The sequence below is a fragment of the Petaurus breviceps genome, unplaced genomic scaffold (genome assembly GCF_028583685.1).
Source record: "Petaurus breviceps papuanus isolate PSGF00001 unplaced genomic scaffold, PetGlider_PUasm1.0 174, whole genome shotgun sequence".
In the NCBI taxonomy this organism is placed as follows: domain Eukaryota; kingdom Metazoa; phylum Chordata; class Mammalia; order Diprotodontia; family Petauridae; genus Petaurus; species Petaurus breviceps.
In genome coordinates this window covers 14,638,584-14,659,741 of record NW_027185761.1, presented here as the reverse complement: position 1 = coordinate 14,659,741, position 21,158 = coordinate 14,638,584, and the positions used below count along the sequence as shown (strand labels likewise).

Below are 21,158 nucleotides of genomic sequence, written 5' to 3'. Positions count from 1 at the left end.
CTTTCTTTCTTTCTTTCTTTCTTTCTTTCTTTCTTTCCTCTCTCTCCTCCTCCTCTTTCTCTTTCTCTCTGTCTCTCTCTCTCCTTCCACACCGAACACTCCTTTCCCCAGTGATCATGGGCTACCTTCCCTTAACACAAGAAGCCCACACTCATTGCAACAAGCTTCAAGGCCCTAATGATCCTTTCAGGTCCTGTTTTTATGATTCTCTTTCCCCTGCAAATAGAGGGGGCAATCTTGTTCTCCCATTGTGCTTCCTAGTACACAACTTCATTCTTCTCTAAGATCTGCTCTTGATTCTCTGGACTTTCTCTCCCCCCCCCCCCCAATTTAGAAACCCTATCCAGCATATGTTACCTATTGCAAGAGGAAAGAGCTGGGTAATTTATGGTTTGGTTACTTCATTGGTTCGGCAATGTCATGCATGACATAGATTCATCCAAGGCCCGCTTTTAATAGCAACTCAAACCTTGTCTCCTCTTGGTGCTAAAGCAAACCCCAAATCCTCTCCACAGGACCCTGTAATAGCTTCCCAACTCTGATAATCAGAGGCCAGGGCACTGGGGATGAGAGCAGAACATCACCTTCCTGCTCCTCCCAGGGGCCTACATCATAGGTTTCCCCTTTAGGAATGATCAAGTCTCAATTACTCAGAGGCAGAATGAACATGTGGTTCATTCATGCTTTTTGCCCCTCACCCTCACCACATCCATCACTGGGTACCTTCAACAGAGGCAATAAAGGAATTAGAAAGTTATGTAAGAAAATGCATGCTTAGGGAGGAAATAGCTTGTGATCATAGTGACTGAGACATGTCAGGGAGATCCAAAGAGAGCCAGTGGAGAAAATAATGTCTAATGTCTGAACATTTGGCCTATTCTGAACTTCACACTCAATTTTAAAGGGAGGAGTGATTAAAAAAAAAGACTGTCTTACTGTTCAGGGGTCATATTAAGGCCCCTGAAATCAGAATCCAGGTCTCCTAACTCCTTAATCTAATGTTCTTTCTACTGTTACTTATTATTTATATTACTGTAGGTCAATCATTTAATCTCTCTGGGCTCAACTATCAGCAAATTGTGGGGATTAGAGTAAATAATCTTGAAGGTTCTTCTCACAGAGAAGTGAGCAGTGAAGCTCATCCTTCACTCTATTCATGGTCTGGCCATTAACAGCAGCAGCACCACCATTAATAACACCTTGGATCCATCTTATATGCCCCTGAGGGTCAAGGACCACCATTCTTATTTGATTTTCCAGCATTTACAATGTGTAGCACTAGATTTTTGCACAAAGCACATATTCGGTTAATGTTTACTGAATGAATGGAAGCCAAACCAGGGTTCTGTCTAAAGGAGCTTGGGTAGAAACTTAGAGAGGTGAGACTTTGGACCATGTGCCATTTACTTCACCCTCTACATTTATGTGCCCATGCAACCTTTCTCTATGGCTTGTAAGACAAAAGGAGATGGCAGAAGGAAACCAAGGATTCTGGGCTATTGGAGAGCATATCACTGGATGATCTTCCACTTGGAAAAGAGCTACAATCTGATACAAACTGTTCTGCCCAGTAGAGTGTGGACAAAATGGTCTTGTGTTGATTTATGTTAATAAAAGCTGATGAACCATGAATGTAATTAAAAAAAGACTTGTGAAAATCAGAGAAATCACAAACTTAGCTGACTTGTAACAAGGCTGACAGGTGACTCCCTCTTCCTAGAGAGGTAAATAGTGGGCTCAAAGCCTGATACATGTAACAAAGGGCATGGAAAGAGGGCTGGACGTGAGGGATTCAAGTTCTGGCTCCACCATTTACTGTGCAACCACCAGGTCAATAACCCCTTTGAGCCTCAGTTTCCTTATCTATGAAATGGGGGTAAAAATCCTTGCACTTTCTACTTTCCATGGTTTTTTTTTAACAAGGAAAGTGCTTTGTATTCCTGAAAGTGATATAGAAATGTTTTCATTATCTAAACCTTTTTGAAGTTATTTATATTTTCTAATGGGTCCCACCCCTTGATTCTATACCTGTATTTCTGACTGCAACACAAGGCAGTCTTTTATTAGTTTAAAATTTTCTCTCTTAATCTTCTAGGGTGTTTCACGGGTTATCATTGCCAAATAATTCATCATCTAGTAGCCAGTCTACCAGCGGAAATCTCTTTCTTCTTAGGTTCAGCCTCAGACACAGCCTAATGCTGGGATCAAAATTTTTCCAACATGAGAAGAACTCCCTACAGCTTAAGCTTTACTAGCCTCCAAGAAACTGGCCAAGATCACCTCAGCTCCATGCTGCAACTCCAATCAAAGGAAGCATCTGGTTTGACCAAGGTCTAGAATTGCCTGGGAGTTTTCTCCCAGAAACCGATTATGATAACAAGTAATTAGGTATCAAGTTATTAGGGTAACAAATAATAAAAACCGGATACCAAACTAAAATTTAAAAAAGTGTTTTCATACACATCATCTTAATTTGGTTCTGAGAAGCAGAGATAGCAGGAATTATTTTCCTTTTTGAATCTCAGAGAAGTTAAATAACTTGTTCAAAGTCACACAGCTAATGCATGGTCAATCTGAGACCAGAATCCAAGTCTCTTGACCCCTAACCTCATGCTCCTTCTGCTCTGTTACTTATTATGTATTTTTTCATGGTGGATCACTTAACCCATCTGGGACTGTTTTCTTATTTGTAAAGTATTGGAATGAGAGTAGATCATATACATGGTCCTTTTCCCTCTCTAAATCTGAGCTCCTATGCTCTGTGTTTACCCTTTCATGATTTCCCAGGCTTTAATCAAAACCATTCTCACGCCATCTTTCTATATTGAATATTCTCATTAAAAAATGTCATATGGCAGCCCTAGGACAAATCCTGGATCATTTCAGGTGATCTTCTCCATATCTTTCTTCATCTCTTTTACATTTGACCTGAGGGATGCCACCTAGACCTCAACACACAAGCATCCCAGATATGGACTCTTAGGAAGAATAATTTATCTGTGTTTCATTTCTAATCCTCTTCCTAACACTGCCCAACATAGCACTGACCTGTTCTGGACAAAGCTTCACATTGGGCCAAGGTCTTGGAGGAACTGTAGGGGATCAGTGGCAGGGAGATCAGCATAAAAAACTCCTGGGCAACTCTAGCCCTTGGCTAAGCCAAGTTCTTCTTTTGGTGGGAGAAGTCCCCATACAGGGGGTAGGAAAATAATATAATGTCAAAGAAGCCTCAGCACCAGACTCAGTAGGAAGTAGGACTCTGGCTTTGTGACCAATCCATACAGACCATCAAGAGTCATTCCCACCACCACAGAGCAAATGATCCAGACATCTCTTGGCCAAGTTTGGGTTTAATTCTGAAAATTAAAAGTACACCTTGGCACTGATGACATACTAAGGCTATGGTGCTGTTGTTTTAAAGAAAACATGGGATGTATAGTTAGTATATTGATGATATAACTTGAGTATTTAGTCTACCATAAGGCAGCTGTTGCCTTAGGATGAGCTGCAAAATAAATGAGAGACTTCTTTCCTGCCCCTCCAGTTCCTTTTCGGATGTCAGGGTCCATTGCATATAATGCACTTTTCTGACGTGTTGATTGTTTGGTTTTTTTTTTTACTGATTTTCTCCACTTCTTAATCTTTTTCTTTATTTAAAAAAAGCCTTTGTTATAAGAGATGGCTCCCTAGGAAGGGGAAAGGGGAAAGACATAGGGGAAAAATCTATGAGAGGTAAAAAGAACCCCACTCTTCAAAGAATTCCAGTGGTTCCCTATCACCTCCAGGATCAAATACAAAATCCTTTGATTGGCATTTGGAACCCTTCATCAACCTGCTCTGACCCCTGCCTTTCCAGTCTTCTTATACCTTAGCCCCATCCCTACCCTCCCTGCCAAACACACATACTCTGCCATCCAGTGACTCCCTTTACCTAGAATGCTCTCTCTCTCCCCATCCCTGCCTTCTGACTTCTCTGGCTTTCTTCAGTTTATCCTCTCCAGAGCTTGTCCTTATAAGGAAGACCTTAGGAAATAAATGCTTAGTGACTGACCGACTAGTACTACTACCATAAAATTACTTTACATTCAATTTGTATGTTTTGAAATATGTATATTTTAAAATGTAAATGTAAGCTCATTTAAGGCAAGAAAAATGTAGAAGAGCAAAGCTTACAGATTAACTTTTCATAGTCACCACTAATGATGCTTCCCATCAAGGGAAATAGCCAGATTAAGGCTAAAAGCCCTATTAACTTGGGTCCTCAAAACCACCCTCCCCTTCTTGTCTATGTTACTGCAAGGAAGAATATTATCTGCTATTTTAAATTATTTCTGGTTACCATTTCCTCCCATCAGCACACATGCTTCAGGTCATTTGGCCCCCATGTACCCCTGCGTGGAGCTCAGACAAGTATTGTTCTCCTTCAGCTCAGAGAAATGAGCTGGCAGCCATGGCAGAGTTAGCTCTAGAACACAGGTCTCACCTTGACTTTCAGATGGGCTCTTTCCATGATATCGCTGTGTTGGGTCTCTATCTGGGTTTATCCTCTGCTGGGGAAGGGAGGGGCCCTCACTCGGGAGTTCTGTGGCCAAGGTGCACTAAGCAGATGGACAAAATAACCAACTGCTCTTGCCTGGCTCTCTCTGCTGAATCAGCGCTCTTGGAATTCCTTCTTTCCTCACCTCTGCCTCCAGGCTTCCATCAAGTCTCAGCTAAAATCCCATCTCCTAAATGGATCCTTTCCCAGTACCTTTTAATGCGAATGACTTCCTCTAATATTTTCTCTAATTTATCTTGTATATACCTTGCATATACATAGTTGTCTGCATGTTGTCTCCCATATTAGACTGAAAGACCCTTGAGGGTAGGGACGATTTTAGATTTTCTTTATATCTCAGTGCCCAGCAGATAGTAGACACCTCACAAATGTTTGTTTAAATTGACTTGGCTTCCACCCATTCCTCTTCAAAGAATTCCAGTGGTTCCCTATCACCTCCAGGATCAAATACAAAATCCTTTGATCTATATATATAGATAGATATACATCTATACTTGAGGTCATAAAGTCCAATCTTTTCCCTCTATAGATGAGGAAACTGAAGCCCAAGTGACTTACATAAGGTCACATAGACTCATCATCAAAGGCAGGATTTGAACCCACATCTTTGGACTCTAGGTTGAGTGTATTTTTTTCCCTGTACCACACTACTTCCATGGGAATTTAGCAATAAGAAGTCAGGGGAAGAAGGACCCCTGTGTTGTCTCAGTTCAACTGAACAAATATTTAAGTGTCCACTGCATGGAAGCTGCTGAGCTAGGGGTTAGGAATACAAGGACAAAAACAAAACAGATTCTGATCTCAAGGAACTTATAGTCTATTTGGAATGTACAACACACAAGATGAAGGAAAATTCTCAGTGATTTCTTTCTCATCACCATCAGACCCACCTTTATCTAGTTGGTGCAGTGAATAGAGCACTGGACCTGGAGTCAGGAAGACCAGAGTCCAAATCCAGCCTCAAACACCTACCAGTCATGTGATGCCAGGCTTATTAACCTCTATCTGCCTCAGTTTCCTCAACTGTAAAATAGGGATAATACTAATACCTACCTCACAGGGTTGTTGTAAGGATCAAATGAGATAATACCTGTGAAGTACTTAGTACAGTCATTGGCACATAGTAGGGACTCAATAAATACTTGTTCCCTTCCTAACCCCACTAAAGCCCCTTCAGTGGGAGCTGGGACCCTCATTTTTCCACACCTACCTTGCAAAGAAGTAACCTCTCTCCCCTCTCCCCTCTCCCCTCTCCCCCCCCCCCCCCCCCCCTCCCTCCCCCCCCCCCCCCCACTCCCCCCCCCCACTCACCCCCCTTCCCCTCTTGCCTCTCTTCCTACTCCCCCCCCTCCCCTTCTCCGTCTCCTTCTCTCTGTCTCTGTCTCCCTCTCCCTCTCCCTCTCCCTCTCTCTCTCTCTCTCTCTCTCTCTCTCTCTTTCCCTCTCCCCCCAGGGGCAGACCCAGGGCTCCAAACCCATCAGGAAACAAGAATTGCTCTAGGGGTCTCTGTGCAAAGGCACTTCTCACGGGTATAGAACTGAGTCAGAGCTCTCTGGGGCAAGGCTTCCCCAAAGAAAAAGAAAGGTGCTTTCACACTAAGCCAGGCTGCAGCATTCAGTGAGGTTGATTTCCCAGCAGAGAACAAAGTTGTAAATGAAAGAAGATATAATAAGCAACCTCATCTCCCTTAGCTGTGAATAGCTTCTTTTTTTTTTTTTAGAAAAGCTTGTGCTATTTATGCTACAAATTGACCTACCTTGATACTAGTACCATCTAACACATCACTCTTTCCTTTTCTGTTCCCTCCTTTATATCTGAGCCATGCTGAAGCCCTTTCCACAGACCTGCACCAAGTCAGTCCACCAAGGGAGAGTCTTTCTGCTTAACCTGAGCAGCTCAGGCTACTGGCCCCTGTCCCGGTCCAATCCCAACTGTACCGTCTTCTTCTGCTTGAAACAACTTGAGCATTTTATGGAATAAATATACCAGGAACCAAGCTCCAGTAAGAAGCAGGAAACATCATTGTGTCTGAAATAATGCTTTAGCACAGTGTTTGGCATATAGTAAGTTAGCATTTAATGTTTGTTGACTGGCAATATGTATGTACACATACATATCATGTTCTCCATGAACCTACATTTTAGTCATATATGTATGTATACGCACAAAGGCACACACAACACATATGTATACCATGCTCTCCATGAACCTACATTTTAGCCATATATGTATGTACACACACAAACACATGTATGTAATAACATATATACCATATTCTCCATGTGAGCTTCATTTTAGCTATACATGTATGGATGTATACAAACATACAACATGACACACATATGCCATATTCCTCATGGATATATATTTTGTCTACATGTGTATACATGAGTATGTATGTATGCACACATATAAACATACAGATAACACACATATATGCCATACTCTCTACAAACCTACATTTTAACTACATACATACAGGGTGTCCCTAAAGTCTGGACACATAGGAAATCTTGTTAATTATGCATATTTTCAAGAAATGAAATGAATGGGATTTTCAACATTTTATTTAATTAGCATGAATGAGATTTCATAGGAAGACATAGGAGACACATAGGAAATCTCATAAATTAATTAAATTTAATTGATCTCAGTAATATGAAAAATAGTCCCCAATAGCTAAAGAAAGCTTTTATTCCATATGAAATTTTCATGGCTAAAATTTATGTTAATTAAATAAAATGTTGAAAATTTCATTGATTTCTTGAAAATATGCATAGTTAATGAGATTGCCTATGTGTCCAGACTTTAGGGACACCCGTATGTATGTGTATGTATACACACAAACACACACACACACGTCATATGCTCCAGGAACCTGCATTTTAGCTATATACGTATGGAGGTATATACACACACAAATACACGTTTTAAAAATACAAATGCACATACGCCATATTCTCCATGAATCTGCACTGTAGCTTATGTTTGAATAAGGCAAGGGGACAAAAAGAAATCAGAGACTCTCCTGATGTGTCCCTTGCCTTCCACTCTGCCAGCCCCCAGCCAAGTGAGGCTCCAGCAAACAGACATTCGTTTTCCCTTCTCCAGAAGCCCGGCTATTCCTCACCAGAGCCCAGGCTGTTACTGTGGCCACATTTGGATTTCTTTCACTCACTTCACAGAATAAATGAACACAGAGTCCAAGTACCTGCTTGTCCTGTAGGTCTGAGGAGAGCTCATAGCTTTCAGAAAGGGACCTCGACCGCTTGATGGCCTCCTCTTCTGCCTGCTTACGGAGGATGGAGGTGGAATGCTGGAGCTTGGGCCTCCGGGAGCGTTGGGGCTGCCCAGGGGAGACTGAGTACAGCCCATACGCAGAGTGATCGTAGTGGTCAGGGCTCAGAGTGGAGCTGTGCGTTATTGGACCTTGATGGTAGTTTGAGGGGCTGTCCAAAGAGGTGCCAGTCTCACTCCCTGGGGCTTCTCCCTCAACGCTGGACATGAAAGAAAAGAAAAGACATTTCCAGTGAGTGAGAAGCAGATCCCTGAGACCTTAGCTCCCTTCACCTGTAGCCTGGCCCAGGGCAATACAAGTATTAGGTAAGAGCTGATAATCATCTTTCCAAGAAGGCCAGAAACCAGTCCTTTGCCTTGTTTTATTAATAGTCAGCCCTAGAGAAAACTAACAAACTTTTTTTTTCTTTTCCTCCAAGTGAAATGATATACAAATCATCTCTCTTCCTTTATTCTGAGCACTAAAAACACGATGGCTCCCTGAACCCACAGACTTAAGAACGCTTTACTTTTTTTTTATACTGAGCTCCACTGCAGATTTCTTTTTAGCCTGAGTAAAAGAAAAAGGTGAGATTTCCTTCACTGGCTTTATAGAAAAACTTTTAGTCACCTCCAGTAGGCTCTTGTGTTGCCCCCTTTCATCCCCAAACATGTCAAAATCCCCCTCCTTCCTCTTGGATGATGGGTAACTTTCAAGACCATGTGGGAAAGTATCTTTGTAAAAAGTGATTCTCGGGGTGGCTAGATAGTGCAGTACCCAAGTTCAAATCTGACCTCAGATACTTAAAACTTACTAGCTGTGTGACCTTGGGCAAGTCACTTAACCCCAACTGCCCTGCCCTCCCCTCTCCAAAAAGCAAAAAAAAAAAGTGATTCTGTCATCAATGCATCTAATGCGCCTTGCCAGCCATGAGCCATGATTGCTGGGCTACCATCCTCAAGGCTTTCAAGGGTAGAGATGGTAGTCTCTTGTTTTAGAGTCAGTTACTCTCCTCACCAGCCCTTCAATTCCAATGCAGACTTAGGGTCTTGGGGGTGGGGAAGGCCTACACCAGAAAATACATGTCAGGTTAGGGGAAACACTACACTAACCATGTTTCCACTTGCAGCTAACACAGGAGGCAGGCAGGAAATGGTCTGCCCTTTGAGTCACACTTGGCCAGGAATAAGAAAACTCAGCAGCAAATCTCAGAATACACACACACACACACACACACACACACACACACAATTCCTATGGTGCATTTTAAAAATAGTTACAACAAACCTTCCGTTCCCATCAACCTTCCTAAGAAAAGCTATATGGCCCCTTGCCACCAATTTTGATACATCCCCCTGCTTAACTGCTTAGAGACTCTCTTACTGACAAAGACCCTTCCTTCCCCTGATCTAAGATAGAGCAAATGGAACTCTTTCAATGATCTCTTCCTCCAATGAAGCTCCTGCCTTTAGCCACTAAAAGAATATTCCCACCCCATGACTACCAGGGTTGCTGAGAGCCATAGTATAAAAATTGTTAGCGCAGCTAGGTGGTGCGGTGAATAGAGCACCGGCCCTGGAGTCAGAAGGACCTGAGTTCAAATCTGGCCTCAGATGCTTGACACACTTACTAGCCGTGTGACTTTGGGCAAGTCACTTAACCCTAATTGCCCCCCAAAAAAAAAAAAAAAGAATGGTTAAATACCCTTCCTTATGGGAGGCCCATTGTTGTGTTTGTATGTCTGTCTGGGTAGGATCAAAGGAGCAGAAATTTAGAAAAAGAAGAGAAATTAGAGGTCATCTAATATAATTTCCCCAATTTCACAGTTGATGAAATCAAGGTCTTTAGAGAGAAACTAACTTATCCAAAGTCTAAAGGGCAATGGCCTCTCAGGTTTATATGTGTCTTTCAGCAAGTCGTGTAAAGGTAAATCACTTTCTTTTTTTGCTCTCAACTGCCCCCATCCATCCTGAAGAAGAGTTTCCAAGCTGGAAATTGTTTCAGTGAGTGGCCAAATGGGTTTTTTCCAAGCAGGAGTCTGACAGGAAAGAAAACCATTTCCCCTTAAGAGACCCAGCTGTGTCTACACTTAAAAGAACTCTAAAATAGCTGTAGTATCCTGCATTTGCAAGACAGAGACATCAAGAAGCAATGTCTCTCCTACTTCTCTGAAAGTTCTGGCTTCCCAAAGAAGGCAAAGCTTCCCCCTGGACATTCCTCTACTCCCCTTTATTTCCTCTTTCCCAACTCTGCCCTCTATGGTCAGTGGCTTAAATCTCATTCCCAAAGTAGAAATTAGAATAGATGTTACACATGGTTTGGGATTTTATATGATGTTTTTATCAAGGACACTATATATCAACAATTCTGCCTGATAGGTACAGTGGGAAAAAGTGCTAGAAGCAGTACCCAGAGGGACTGGGTTCAAATCCCTGCCTTGATATTTATTCCCACTGTGAACTGTAGTCATATATTTCATCTCAGGGCTGAAGTCTCCTCATTTATAATATGGCCAGGTTTGAGGAGATGACCTCTAGAGTGTCTTCCAATAAATTTATAATCCCACGATTGATCAAGTCTTTCTTCTTCATAGGAAAAGTGACAATTTAGAGCATTTAGAAGCATTCCAGTTCCTAAGCATTCTATAAGACCTCATTAAAAATGGCTGCTGTATTCCTGTAGCATACCATAGAGAATTATGGACTCCTAGACCTTAGACCCGGGGTTCTAAACCTTTTTGTGTGCCATGGTCACCTTTGGCAGCCTGGTGATGCCTAGGACCCCTTGTCAGAATGTTTTTAAATGTATAAAATAAAACAAATAGAACTTAAAAAACAAAGGTTAATGGGAAAACATCATTTCTTCCCTGACTATCCATGGTACTGTAGGAAAATCACATGGTTCTGAGGAACCGGGTTCAAATCCTGCTTCTGAAGCTTACTACCTGTTGGACTTTGGTTAAATTATTTAAACTCCCTGGACCTCAATTTATTTATTTGTGAAAAAAGAGGATTGAGTTGGCTTGAGGCTCCTTCTAGTCCAAGATCTATGATGATAAGATCTAGAATTGCCATTGCTTTATCACAGAAATAAGGATGCTCTTATTGAACATTAGAGAAAGCTCTAAAATTTTAATTTAGGTAACTGTAAAATGACTAGCCTAAAGTACCATAGGGTATCCCTCTTAGCTATAAATCTAATCCTCTATATTGTTGTCAAAGGAGATTTGAAGAGATTTTCAACTGTTTCCAAGTGGCCAGATATTGGACGCTTCATCTCAAAGTCCCAGATAGTCTAGTTATAGAGCTATGTTCCCCACTACTGGCAACCCACCTTGTTCAAACATGGCAGCTCCCAGGGTATTGAGCTAATGCACACCCTCCAAAACATGGTAGCTTAGGCAGTAACATCCTATTCTACTGCACCTTCCCCAAACTTTACTCTCTCAATGGATGTCCATTATGTGACCAAAGCACTTCCCAAGACTGTCTTCCTACTACTTGAGAAGATTCCCTGATCACATGACTCCCTATGTTCCATCACCCCTAACTATATTAAATTGAAAATACTCTCATTTATTATGCCAAGAAAGTGTCCATACTCCTTGACACAGAAATCTTACTGCTAGGCATATAACCCAAGTAGGTATAAGACAGAAAGAAAGGTACTCAACCATGTGGAATAAAGTATAAAATTGCCTTTCCTCCCTTCTATAAATAGTTCTGTTGTGTTTATGACTTATTTTCTCCTTCCTTTTGATTTCACTAGGACCCACTCTGAAGTATGCTTCTCATCTCCTGACAGAGAGATGATTGACTCAGAGTTCAGACTGAGACACATTTTTTGGACATAGACAACGCTGGAATTTGTTTTGCTTGACTGTGCTTATGTTATAAGGGTTGGTAGGAAGAGAAAATGATTTTTGTTGACTTAAAAATTTTTAATTTAATTTTTACAAAAGAGAAAAGTTCCATGTACACCATAACATTTATCACAGTACATTTTGTAGTGGCAGAGAATTGAAAAACAAAGCAAATGCGCATAGAATGGCTGAGCAAATTATAGTACATGAAGATAATGGAATATTACTGTGCTATAAGAAATGATGTGTAGAATACAGAAAAATATGGGAAGATTTCTATGAACTGATACAAAGTGAAAGGAACAGAACCAGGAAAATGACATAAACAATAGCAGAAATAGAAAAAAATAAAAATGGAATACTCTGTAATTATAATGCCCAAGCTTGGCTCCAGAGACAAGATGTAAAAATGTACTTCCCTCCTTACCTTGCATGTCATGGGCACAAAACACTGTATAGACTGTCAGACTTGGATGAAGTGCTGCTTAGTTTTGCTGAACTGGTTTTTCCCCCCTCCTTCTGTTTTCCTCTTTGTTATAAGGAATGATTTTCTTCATGGGGGAGGAAGAGGGATACATTGGGAAATTAAGATGATGTAAAAAATAGATCAATAATTTTTTTAAAAAGAGAAAATGCTACCTCCTCCCACACTCAATCTATGCAAGTATTGCCAGATTTCTTTTGACTTCTGACATCATGCTCCTGACCTCTGAAGGAGCAGAGAAGTAATTATGGTTATGTGATGCCTCTTCCTCCTCCACAGTAGTAAAAGAAGAAATTTTAAATTAAATATCAGAACCCTGTATGTTAAAGTTTGTTGACTTTCTCCAATCCCACTACCCCTTCTGAGATTCCTATACATGGAACTCCGGGGTCCCAAACCATATTCTTTTTATTCATCATGAATGATGAGTAAGTAAATAGTAAAGTGGAGAGATTTTTTTAGGGAGGATTCTCTAAAAATGAACTACATTTTCTAAGTATTAAAAATGCCCATAGAATCAGATACAACTCATAAATTTCTCCACCGTCACCAAGATAAAGATATAAAAATGTATTTTTCCCCCCTTCCACAAATATCTCTTGGCTGCCCTTTTTATGGCTTCTTTTCATCTTTCCACTGACTTCACAAGGAATAATAGTCACATAATACATTGTATGGGTCAAGCTACAAAGAATCATAATATTTAATAATAATAAAAACGTATAATAATACAAAACGGAAAGTCCTCTAGAGATTATGTGTCAAACCTCCTTAGTGTATAGAAAACTGATATCAACATTTGGGACACTAATTAACCAGAGTATGTTCGGAGGTGGTCCCACAGCAGGATGTTGAGATGTCTGGAATGGATCTTACTAAAGGGCAGTTAAAAGCATGGAGGACGTTTAGCTTGGAGAAGAAAAGATGAAAAGGTAAGGGTGTGTGTGTGTGTGTGTGTGTGTGTGTGTGTGTGTGTGTGTGTGTACTTACACACCACCATAAAAAAAGGTTGTCTATAAATATGTGGAAGACATTCTCTGTTACTCTGGTGTATAAAATTAAGACCAAATGGGCAGGAGTTATTGGGGGTTGATTTTTGGCTCACTGTAAAAAAAAATCACATAGAGAAAGTTCAACTAAAAGCAAACATTGTCTCAGGAAACAGTGAGCTCTCCATCACCAGAGTCATTCAAGCAAAGGCAGTATGACCATCTGTTATGGAGGGGGTTGCTGTGGCAGACCAAAGGCTGAACTCTTTGAATATACCAATTCTCACCTTCAGTAGCTCCATTCCCCACAATTCGCCACATCACCTCCCCACAATAGCTTCACTATTTTCGTACATCTTTTAATTTAAGAGGATGATCCTTTTTGGAGTTGGGGACTAGGCCAGAATGGCTTAAGATTCTCTTCTGTTCTATTTCCTCAGCAGCCTTGCTGACTATCTTGGTGAACAGTACTTTTTTTTCCCCTATCTTCCCTACCTCAGGACCTGTGATTTCATCTGTTCATAGAACTCCCATTATGGCAACTCCCTCCACTCACAGACACAGGAAACTCCTCTATAACTTAAGAGTCCTGGAGAATCGTCTGGGACACGGAGAGGTCATTCAATGACTTGCCCATGATCACACAAGCATTAAGGGTCAGATATAGGCCTTGGATTCATAGTTTTCCGATTCCAAGGCTAATCTTCTATCCATTATCCCACACTACCTTCCAGAAAATAACTACCCTTCAATGAAGTAATATCTCAGGGAGAGAAAGACTCGTTCCTATAAGACCTATAAAAGTATCCACAGAGAGAAATATAAGAGGGCAATAAGAGGAAACAGTTGAGGAAAAGTTAACAAGTCTTGGACTGTATTCTGGCACATGCCCTAGTTCCAGTTCCTAAAAAGGTCAGGGGCTGTCCACCAATTCCAGACTCAGTCACTCCTCCATATCCTCTCCCTAGTTCTCAGAATGTTCACTATAATCTGTGACTCACTTTAAAAATAAAGTCCCAAGTCCCCACCCCTTGTTTTAAATTTTTTTCCAAATAGAGATTATATGTCAGGTTTGGGTTTTGGTTTTTTTTTTGGTTGTTAATATGGGAGAATGTCAGGGTGGGGCTTGGTTGGGGTGGGGGGAGGGAGAAGAGGATGTCTCAAAACCCTGTGATTGTGGATGTTCAGGAGAGCAGGGATTATGTATCATACTTTCTATGACCTTCAGAGCCCTGGAGGAACAATAGGAAAGAGGAATCTATAGAAGCTGTGAGGGGTCTAGATGGCTTCTTAGTCAAAAGGGTGAAAAACAGACACTGAGTCTTGCAAGCAGTGTCTCTTGAGTGAGACACTGGTAGCTATGAGGACCCTTCCTGAGGAGACTCAGGCCAAGGCTGGAAGATGGGAGGATGCAGGGCTGACTGAGAGTATAGCTCAGCAGTCTGGGGACAGTGCCTCCATAAACAGGCCCAGGGCTCATGGAGTGCCCAGGAGCCTGGCAGACAGGGAGAGGAGGATGGGAGAGAACTTTCTGATTCCAGAAAGTGAGTCAGGATGAAAGCTGTAAGTACACAGGCTTTGTCAATGACTGTTTTTAATTACGGCCTGTGAAGTCACAGATGATTTTTCCCAAGAAAAATGTTAGAGGAAATATGGAGCAAGGGCAATGGGGGCATAGGTTCCAATCTCTTTTGCCTGGTAAGTAGAAAGAGAGCAAGAAAAGGGCCTGGGCCTGTTTGCCTACAGAGGGGGGAGAAAAGAAATGGGACATTAGGTTAAGGGGTTGGGTCACAGGCACCAAGGGCACATGGGTGTGTATGAGCAAGTGGGGTAAGTGAGAGAGCGAGAACCTGAGCATTATGAATAGGTCCTCAGAGAAAGAAAAACAGACAAGCCTGTGGCCTGGCTGGCCACATTGGATGGTGAAGCCATGCTCCAGGCTGGGCCCGTCAGGCTCACTCTCTGCTCTAGAGGAAGCGAGCAGTTTTGAAAGGATGGCTGTGGTTAAATGACACTTGCCAGAAACTTTTAGTCCAGACTCCAGGCAGTCTGCACGATCCAAGGCAAAGCAAAACCTCTTGAAATATTGATGCCTCTAGCTTCTCACCATCTCTCCCGTCTGCTCTATCCTAATCTAACACCAGATTCTGCCTTTTCCTTCCTCCCAGAAGATGCTCTAGAACAGCAAGATGGGATGGTCTGATGGTAGTCAGGTACCTTACAACTTGGGGAGCAACCTCACTCTCCCACCCTCCCTCCTAAGGGCTTTAATTTGCCTGGAGTGCAGAGGTGGACAAAGAGGAGAGGCAGTACACTCTCCCCTGTCAAAATACCCTCCAAATGATGGCAGTACCCATCAGTGGGTACTATGCTAGGATATGTGTGGGAGGGTGGGGGCAGGGGGTGGAGTTGTCTGGCTTGTCCAACAGTTTTCTGTCCGAGCCTGCATCTTCAACAACGAGGTGCTATCTTCATGGCACTATTTAGCTCAAACACACAAACTCCTCACCTGGATCATCCCAGCCATCTCTGTTAGCTTGTTATTATAGTGTCTCTCAATTGGAAAGGACCCCATACTCTGTATCCTTGAGGCAAATCACTCAACTTCCTAATTTAACTCCTTAGCTTTTCAAAGGATAAAAGTGAGGCTTAGAAAGCAAAAGTCACCTGCCCAACCTCACACAGATAGTTAAGTAGAAGGCAGAGAATTTGAAGCCAGGTCTCCCAATTCTATGTCAAACTCTGCTTCCTCTACACCATCTCATACCTGAAGTATATATGCCCTCTCAACTGTCTGTCTCCCCCCACTTTATACCCCAACCAACTGAATATTGCTTCCACGGGAAGAGCTCTGATAATGGGGAGCTCACTACCCATTTTCACTTCTCAACCGGTCTCATTCTAAAGGAGTCAAATCCACCTTCCTGTAACTTCTACCCACTGGCCTTATTCCGCTTTGTGGGGCTAAGGAGAAGAGTTTCATCTTGCTTCGAGAGTTTTTGAATCCCTGAAGGAGGCAGCTACCATGCCATGCTTGCAACCTTAGCTGTTCTTGTCTAAACATTCTCAATGCTGTTTAAATCCTGGCTTTTATGGCAGGATTTCAGGTTCCCTCCCTGTCCTGGTTGTTCTTCTCTGGACAAGCTTGTTATTAACTGCCTTTAACAGATGGGGAAGATGAGACAAGGAGAGGTTGAGCGGCATCCCCAAAGTCACAGGATTAGTTAACAGAGAGGTAAAGACAGAACTAGAATGTAGGGGGTCCTGGCTGCTAACCCCTATCTGTTATACACTATCTCCTATTATGCAAGGATGTGATCACTCCCAAGATGGGAAAGGAGCTGCCCTCCTCCATGGCTATGTGAAGGCTCCTAACTTTCCTGGGGGGACCAGGACAGGAAGAGGCCCCATTCTGTTGGGAAATCTGGGTTTTTCTCCCCCTTACAATTTAAAAAGGAAGGGGGCCCTTTCTGGAAATGTTGGTCTGAGGCCCAGAATTTACATTCATGGCTCTAATTAGGTTTATTCTTGGCTTTGGAACATTGGGGTAGGGGGGAGACACTGCCCTCCAGTCCCCTGCAGTGAAGTACATTCTGAAAAGTGCCAGGGGGAGATTAAAAAACAGAGACAAAGAATCAAGAGTGGGTCTGGCAGTGGACAGGGAAGGGAATTTTGAGAGCAACTTTGAGTAATGTGGAGAGAATGCTGGTCTTGGGAGTCAAGAGACCAGCCCAGTGCCCATCAAGGTGCCATCTGACAAATCACTAAATCTCTGGTTTCAGTTTTTTCATCTGTAAAGACATGGAAGCTGGACTAGATTACCTCTACTGTCTCATTCTGATGTAACATTCCGTGATTTAATCCTTTCTTCGACATGCAATTTTTACTTTTCATAGTGCTTCTGAATCCATTTTATCATTTAATAAAGAAGCTACAAGGCTCTGGTCTTCAAGTCTGAAGACCTGGGTTCTATTCCTGGCTCTCCTAATTTGTGTTAACCTTTCTGAGACTCAGTTCCCCTAACTACATGAGTACAAAAGGTTGTCGGGATCAGATGTTTGCATTTGTCAAGGAAATAAAAGAAAGAAAAAGATAATGGTCTGGTTACATGGCAGGGTCAATGGATGACAGACAGACAGAGATTCACTAATACCATCAAGATGTCAGGGAACGAAAAGTAGGTCACCAGCATGTTGGGAGGACAACTTATGTTGAACTTATGTGAGGACATGGATGAAAGTCACTCTGATGGGTCATGATTTATAGCACTAGAAGACACTTCCAAATCCATGAGATCACAAATCCATTTAAGCATTTGAGTCCTTCGAACATTAGATAGTTAGTTCCCTGAGTGAAAGGTTATCTACAATGTCTTTATATTCCTAGAGTTCAATATAATGCCTTGAAATCGGAGGCACTTTACACATATTTAATGAATTTTGTCCAGTAGACACAGATTTTGGTGAGATAAGGGGAAAACTGGGGGAGAAGGGAGAAGGGAGAGACCAGAAGAAGCCCCCATTATACTCCCTGAAAGAGTCTAGAAAACCCACTGAATCTAAGGCTTCAGCACCTCTCTGAGGAGAAGATGAGATGGACATATGCTATTTAATTAGAAGATGATAATGGAAAGAAAACTGTAGCAGGTGCTGCCTCTGCCCTAAGAAGGAAGGAGACAGGAGGGGCTTTCAAGAGGAACTTGGAATGCAACTATATTTAGAAGAAGAAAATAAAAAGTCTTTTCTGGTTGTGTGTAGCAAGAAAAGTGGCCCCTAACAGATTCTCCAAACATTGGGGCATTTAAGTTTTTGGAGTGCCAATCAATCTCAGATGAAGAAGTTGAAAGTAAAAGCCAGGTTGGCAGCAGGAAATCTTTGGGTTGCTGATTACTGCTTCCAATAAAAGTTTACGGTCCTCCTTTGTTTCTCTGACTTGAGGCTGGGAGTCAGAGGGGTACAAGGACCTCTCTTCATTGTGACCAGGCAGAAAGAGTCAACTCTTTGTCATTTCTGCTAACATAGGGATAGGCAAAGGAGTGGCTAATTCTGAAGAGCAGGCCATCCAAAAATAATTACCACCCTGGTCCAGCCTGTCATCCCTGACTTCTAGATTTACAACAATGTGTCATGTGCAATCTCTCTGCCTCTTCTCACACCAAATCTATCTCGCATGCTTGGCAATGAGATAGCAAAGTGGGTAGAGAGCTGGACCTGGAGTCAAGAAGACCTGAGTTCAAATCCTGTCTCAGACATTTACTAGCTGTGAGATCTTTGGGCAAGTTAACCTCTCTCAGCCTCAGTATTTCTCATCTGTAGTATGGGGGGGGTTATTGTGAAGATTGAAAGAGATGACTTCATATAAAGTGCTTTGTGAACTTGGGGCTCTAAAAATGCTAGCTATTCTTTTTTTAATGTAAAAAAATTTTTTTTGGAGGGGGGAAGGCAAGGCAATTGGGGTTAAGTGACTTGCCCAAGGTCACACAGCTGGTAAGTAGCTATTCCTATTACTATCCTGCTGCCATCAGGTTAACTTTCTTAAAATCACCACTTTGATCACTCTGCTTTCCTTCCCAAGAATCTCTAATTGCTCTTCATTGTCCACAGTATCCAGCTCACATTCTACTACGAGGGTCTCCTCCACCATTCTGGTCTCCTCCTCCCTGTCCTGCTTTACCCTCCATACACATGCAGTACTTCAGTGAAGACAGAAAACCTCTCCCCACCCCCATCTCCCTCCATGCTCTTCCTCCACTTGTCTTAATTTCCCTTGAGGTTTTCTCCAGGGAAAGGGAGATGCCTCTGAGCTCTAGTCACTTCCCCCTTTTGTGGAGAGAAGCTCACATGCTGGTGGGCTGGCAGGGTCCCACCTGCCTGGTGCAGCCCAAGGGCTCTGATGCTCCTCCAGAGGCCCCAGACTGGGGCCAGGACTGAGCAGCCCCTTTGAAAAGAGGTACCTGTGCTGCCTGTTGGGGATCAACAGACCCACTTTCCAGTCCTGACGAGGTATGACCTTGACCACCTCTCCTGTCCTCAGTTTCCTCATCTCGACACTAATGGTCCCTTCCCTCTCTGACCTTCCCTAGAGTGTATAATTATATGAATCATAGTCACTTGTACCCTAGCTCAGGTCAGTGTATCCAGTCCAATTACTTTGAATGTTTTTGGCTGAGACTATTCAAAGCTTTTTTAAAAAAAAAATGAATAAGAAAACCATACTTGAATCCGCATAAACAAAAGGAGGAGGCATTTTGTTGACACCATTTGAAAACAAAACACAACAAACTCCTATTGAGATTCTTGTCTGCATGGGAGCAGGTCTCATGCGCCAAATCAAGATGGCCATCCACGTTGTAGGGAATCTCTCCCAAGCCAGGGCTCCAGTGCACCCTAAGTAACCCACATTCAAAAGAAGGGGGAAGGAGGAAGGGAGAGAAAAGAGGAGAAAAAGAAAACATAAGGGTGAAACTCATAGGAGTAACTCAGCCCTAACATCAACACAAACACATATCCAAGGGTCAGTGACCTTGACCATAGCTCTACCCTCACTCCCTCTTGAGCACAGATATCCATGCCACCTAGTTCCTGAAAATTAACCAAGTCCACATTAACTGCAGGTATGCTCAGGTGAGTGCCTGTATGCTGTAACTTTAGGAGCCTTGGGAAAGCCTGCAGTACCCCCCAAAACCTATCCTGCTTCCTGAAGGATGCCTAAAGTTCCACACCTGGAATTTCATTGCTTTTAACTTATATTTTTATTTTCCATTAACAAGTAAATACTCTGGGGCTGAATAATATTTAAAGCTAACATCAGTCATTTATACTGCAGGATAAAAAAGTTTCTTGAGAACAGGTTTTGTTAGAATAGGGAAATAGCATCAGGGCATTGGGTACTGGGGGTTAACTGGTAGGTAAAAAGGCACTGAACGGGTTCCAAAGATAAACTTTGCCAACTTTATACATTTGCTGAGGTCCAGTCGGACCTACAGAGGGAGATAAGGTTTGTCCCTCCATTCTGCCTTTGTGGCAAGTGGTAATCAACTCAGGGTTATCTTCAGTTATCCAGCATTAAAAAATTCAAAATTGGTGTGTGTGTGTGTGTGTGTGTGTAGAATATAAAACTATCAACAATGAATGTTTCAAAGCAAGAAACTATTTTTAGATCCTTTCTTATTTCCATATTCAGCATCCTGCATGTCAGCTGCTGCTGCCTGAGACAGGCAAGTTGGTAATGAAATGTGGTTAGCAATTATGGAGAAAGGATTTTAATCAGATTTGTGTTAGGCTCTGATATGTGATACTTTTTTCTAGAATCTCCAAGGATTGCATCCATATTTCCTAGGGTACTACCTGATCAACATACCTGGGAGTTCACTACCCCACCTCCCCAACCACAGGCCATTATTAATGAGTGTGAGTAAAGAAGGAAATACCAGAAATACCTTTATAATTATCCTATCCAGAGAGGCAGGGATATAGACAAGATCAGCACCAGCCTTACTAGAGATTATACCAGTGGTGACCTATGTGCTGTGCTTGGAAGAATTCCAAGAAAGTCCCCAGCCCTCAAAATATCTCCCAAATTAATGGCTGAAATTCCAACATCAGTGATTCATTTCCTTGTGTTGTCTTGTCCCTGTGATTTTCTTCACAAATACTCCTGCAAAGTTTGTGAAAAACTGAGTCCTTATAAGTCTCCTAGACATCATGAATGGGTAAGCTCAATCTAATTAAAGTGGAATTATTTCAAAAGGGGGCAATGGAAGAGCCTTTTCCCAGAACATGACTTATTTTTCCATCAAGGAAGGGCCAGGGGGGAAACAGACTCCCCAGCATGTCTCAGCAATGCTAGGACTATCATCCTCCCTCTAACAAAACATTTTGAGGGATGGTCTTCCCACACTGCCCAGGGAGATTAAGGCAGCATCCTGGAAGGCCCAGGGGAACTGTGGGTGTGGCAGCAGCTCAGCTAAGCACAAAGAATGATTTTTA

General features: G+C 42.3%; 1 protein-coding gene across 6 annotated transcripts in view; it reads right to left on the bottom strand.

The window, feature by feature from the left end:
- IQSEC1 (IQ motif and Sec7 domain ArfGEF 1) overlaps window positions 1–21,158 on the bottom strand; it is a 785,306-nt gene that overhangs the window by 69,174 nt on the left and 694,974 nt on the right. For all 6 annotated transcript variants that reach the window (XM_069083774.1, XM_069083777.1, XM_069083778.1 and 3 more), the window contains one exon: window positions 7,770–8,055. In XM_069083774.1, the coding sequence (XP_068939875.1) occupies window positions 7,770–8,055 (286 nt within the window). The remainder of the gene's footprint in view (window positions 1–7,769; window positions 8,056–21,158) is intronic.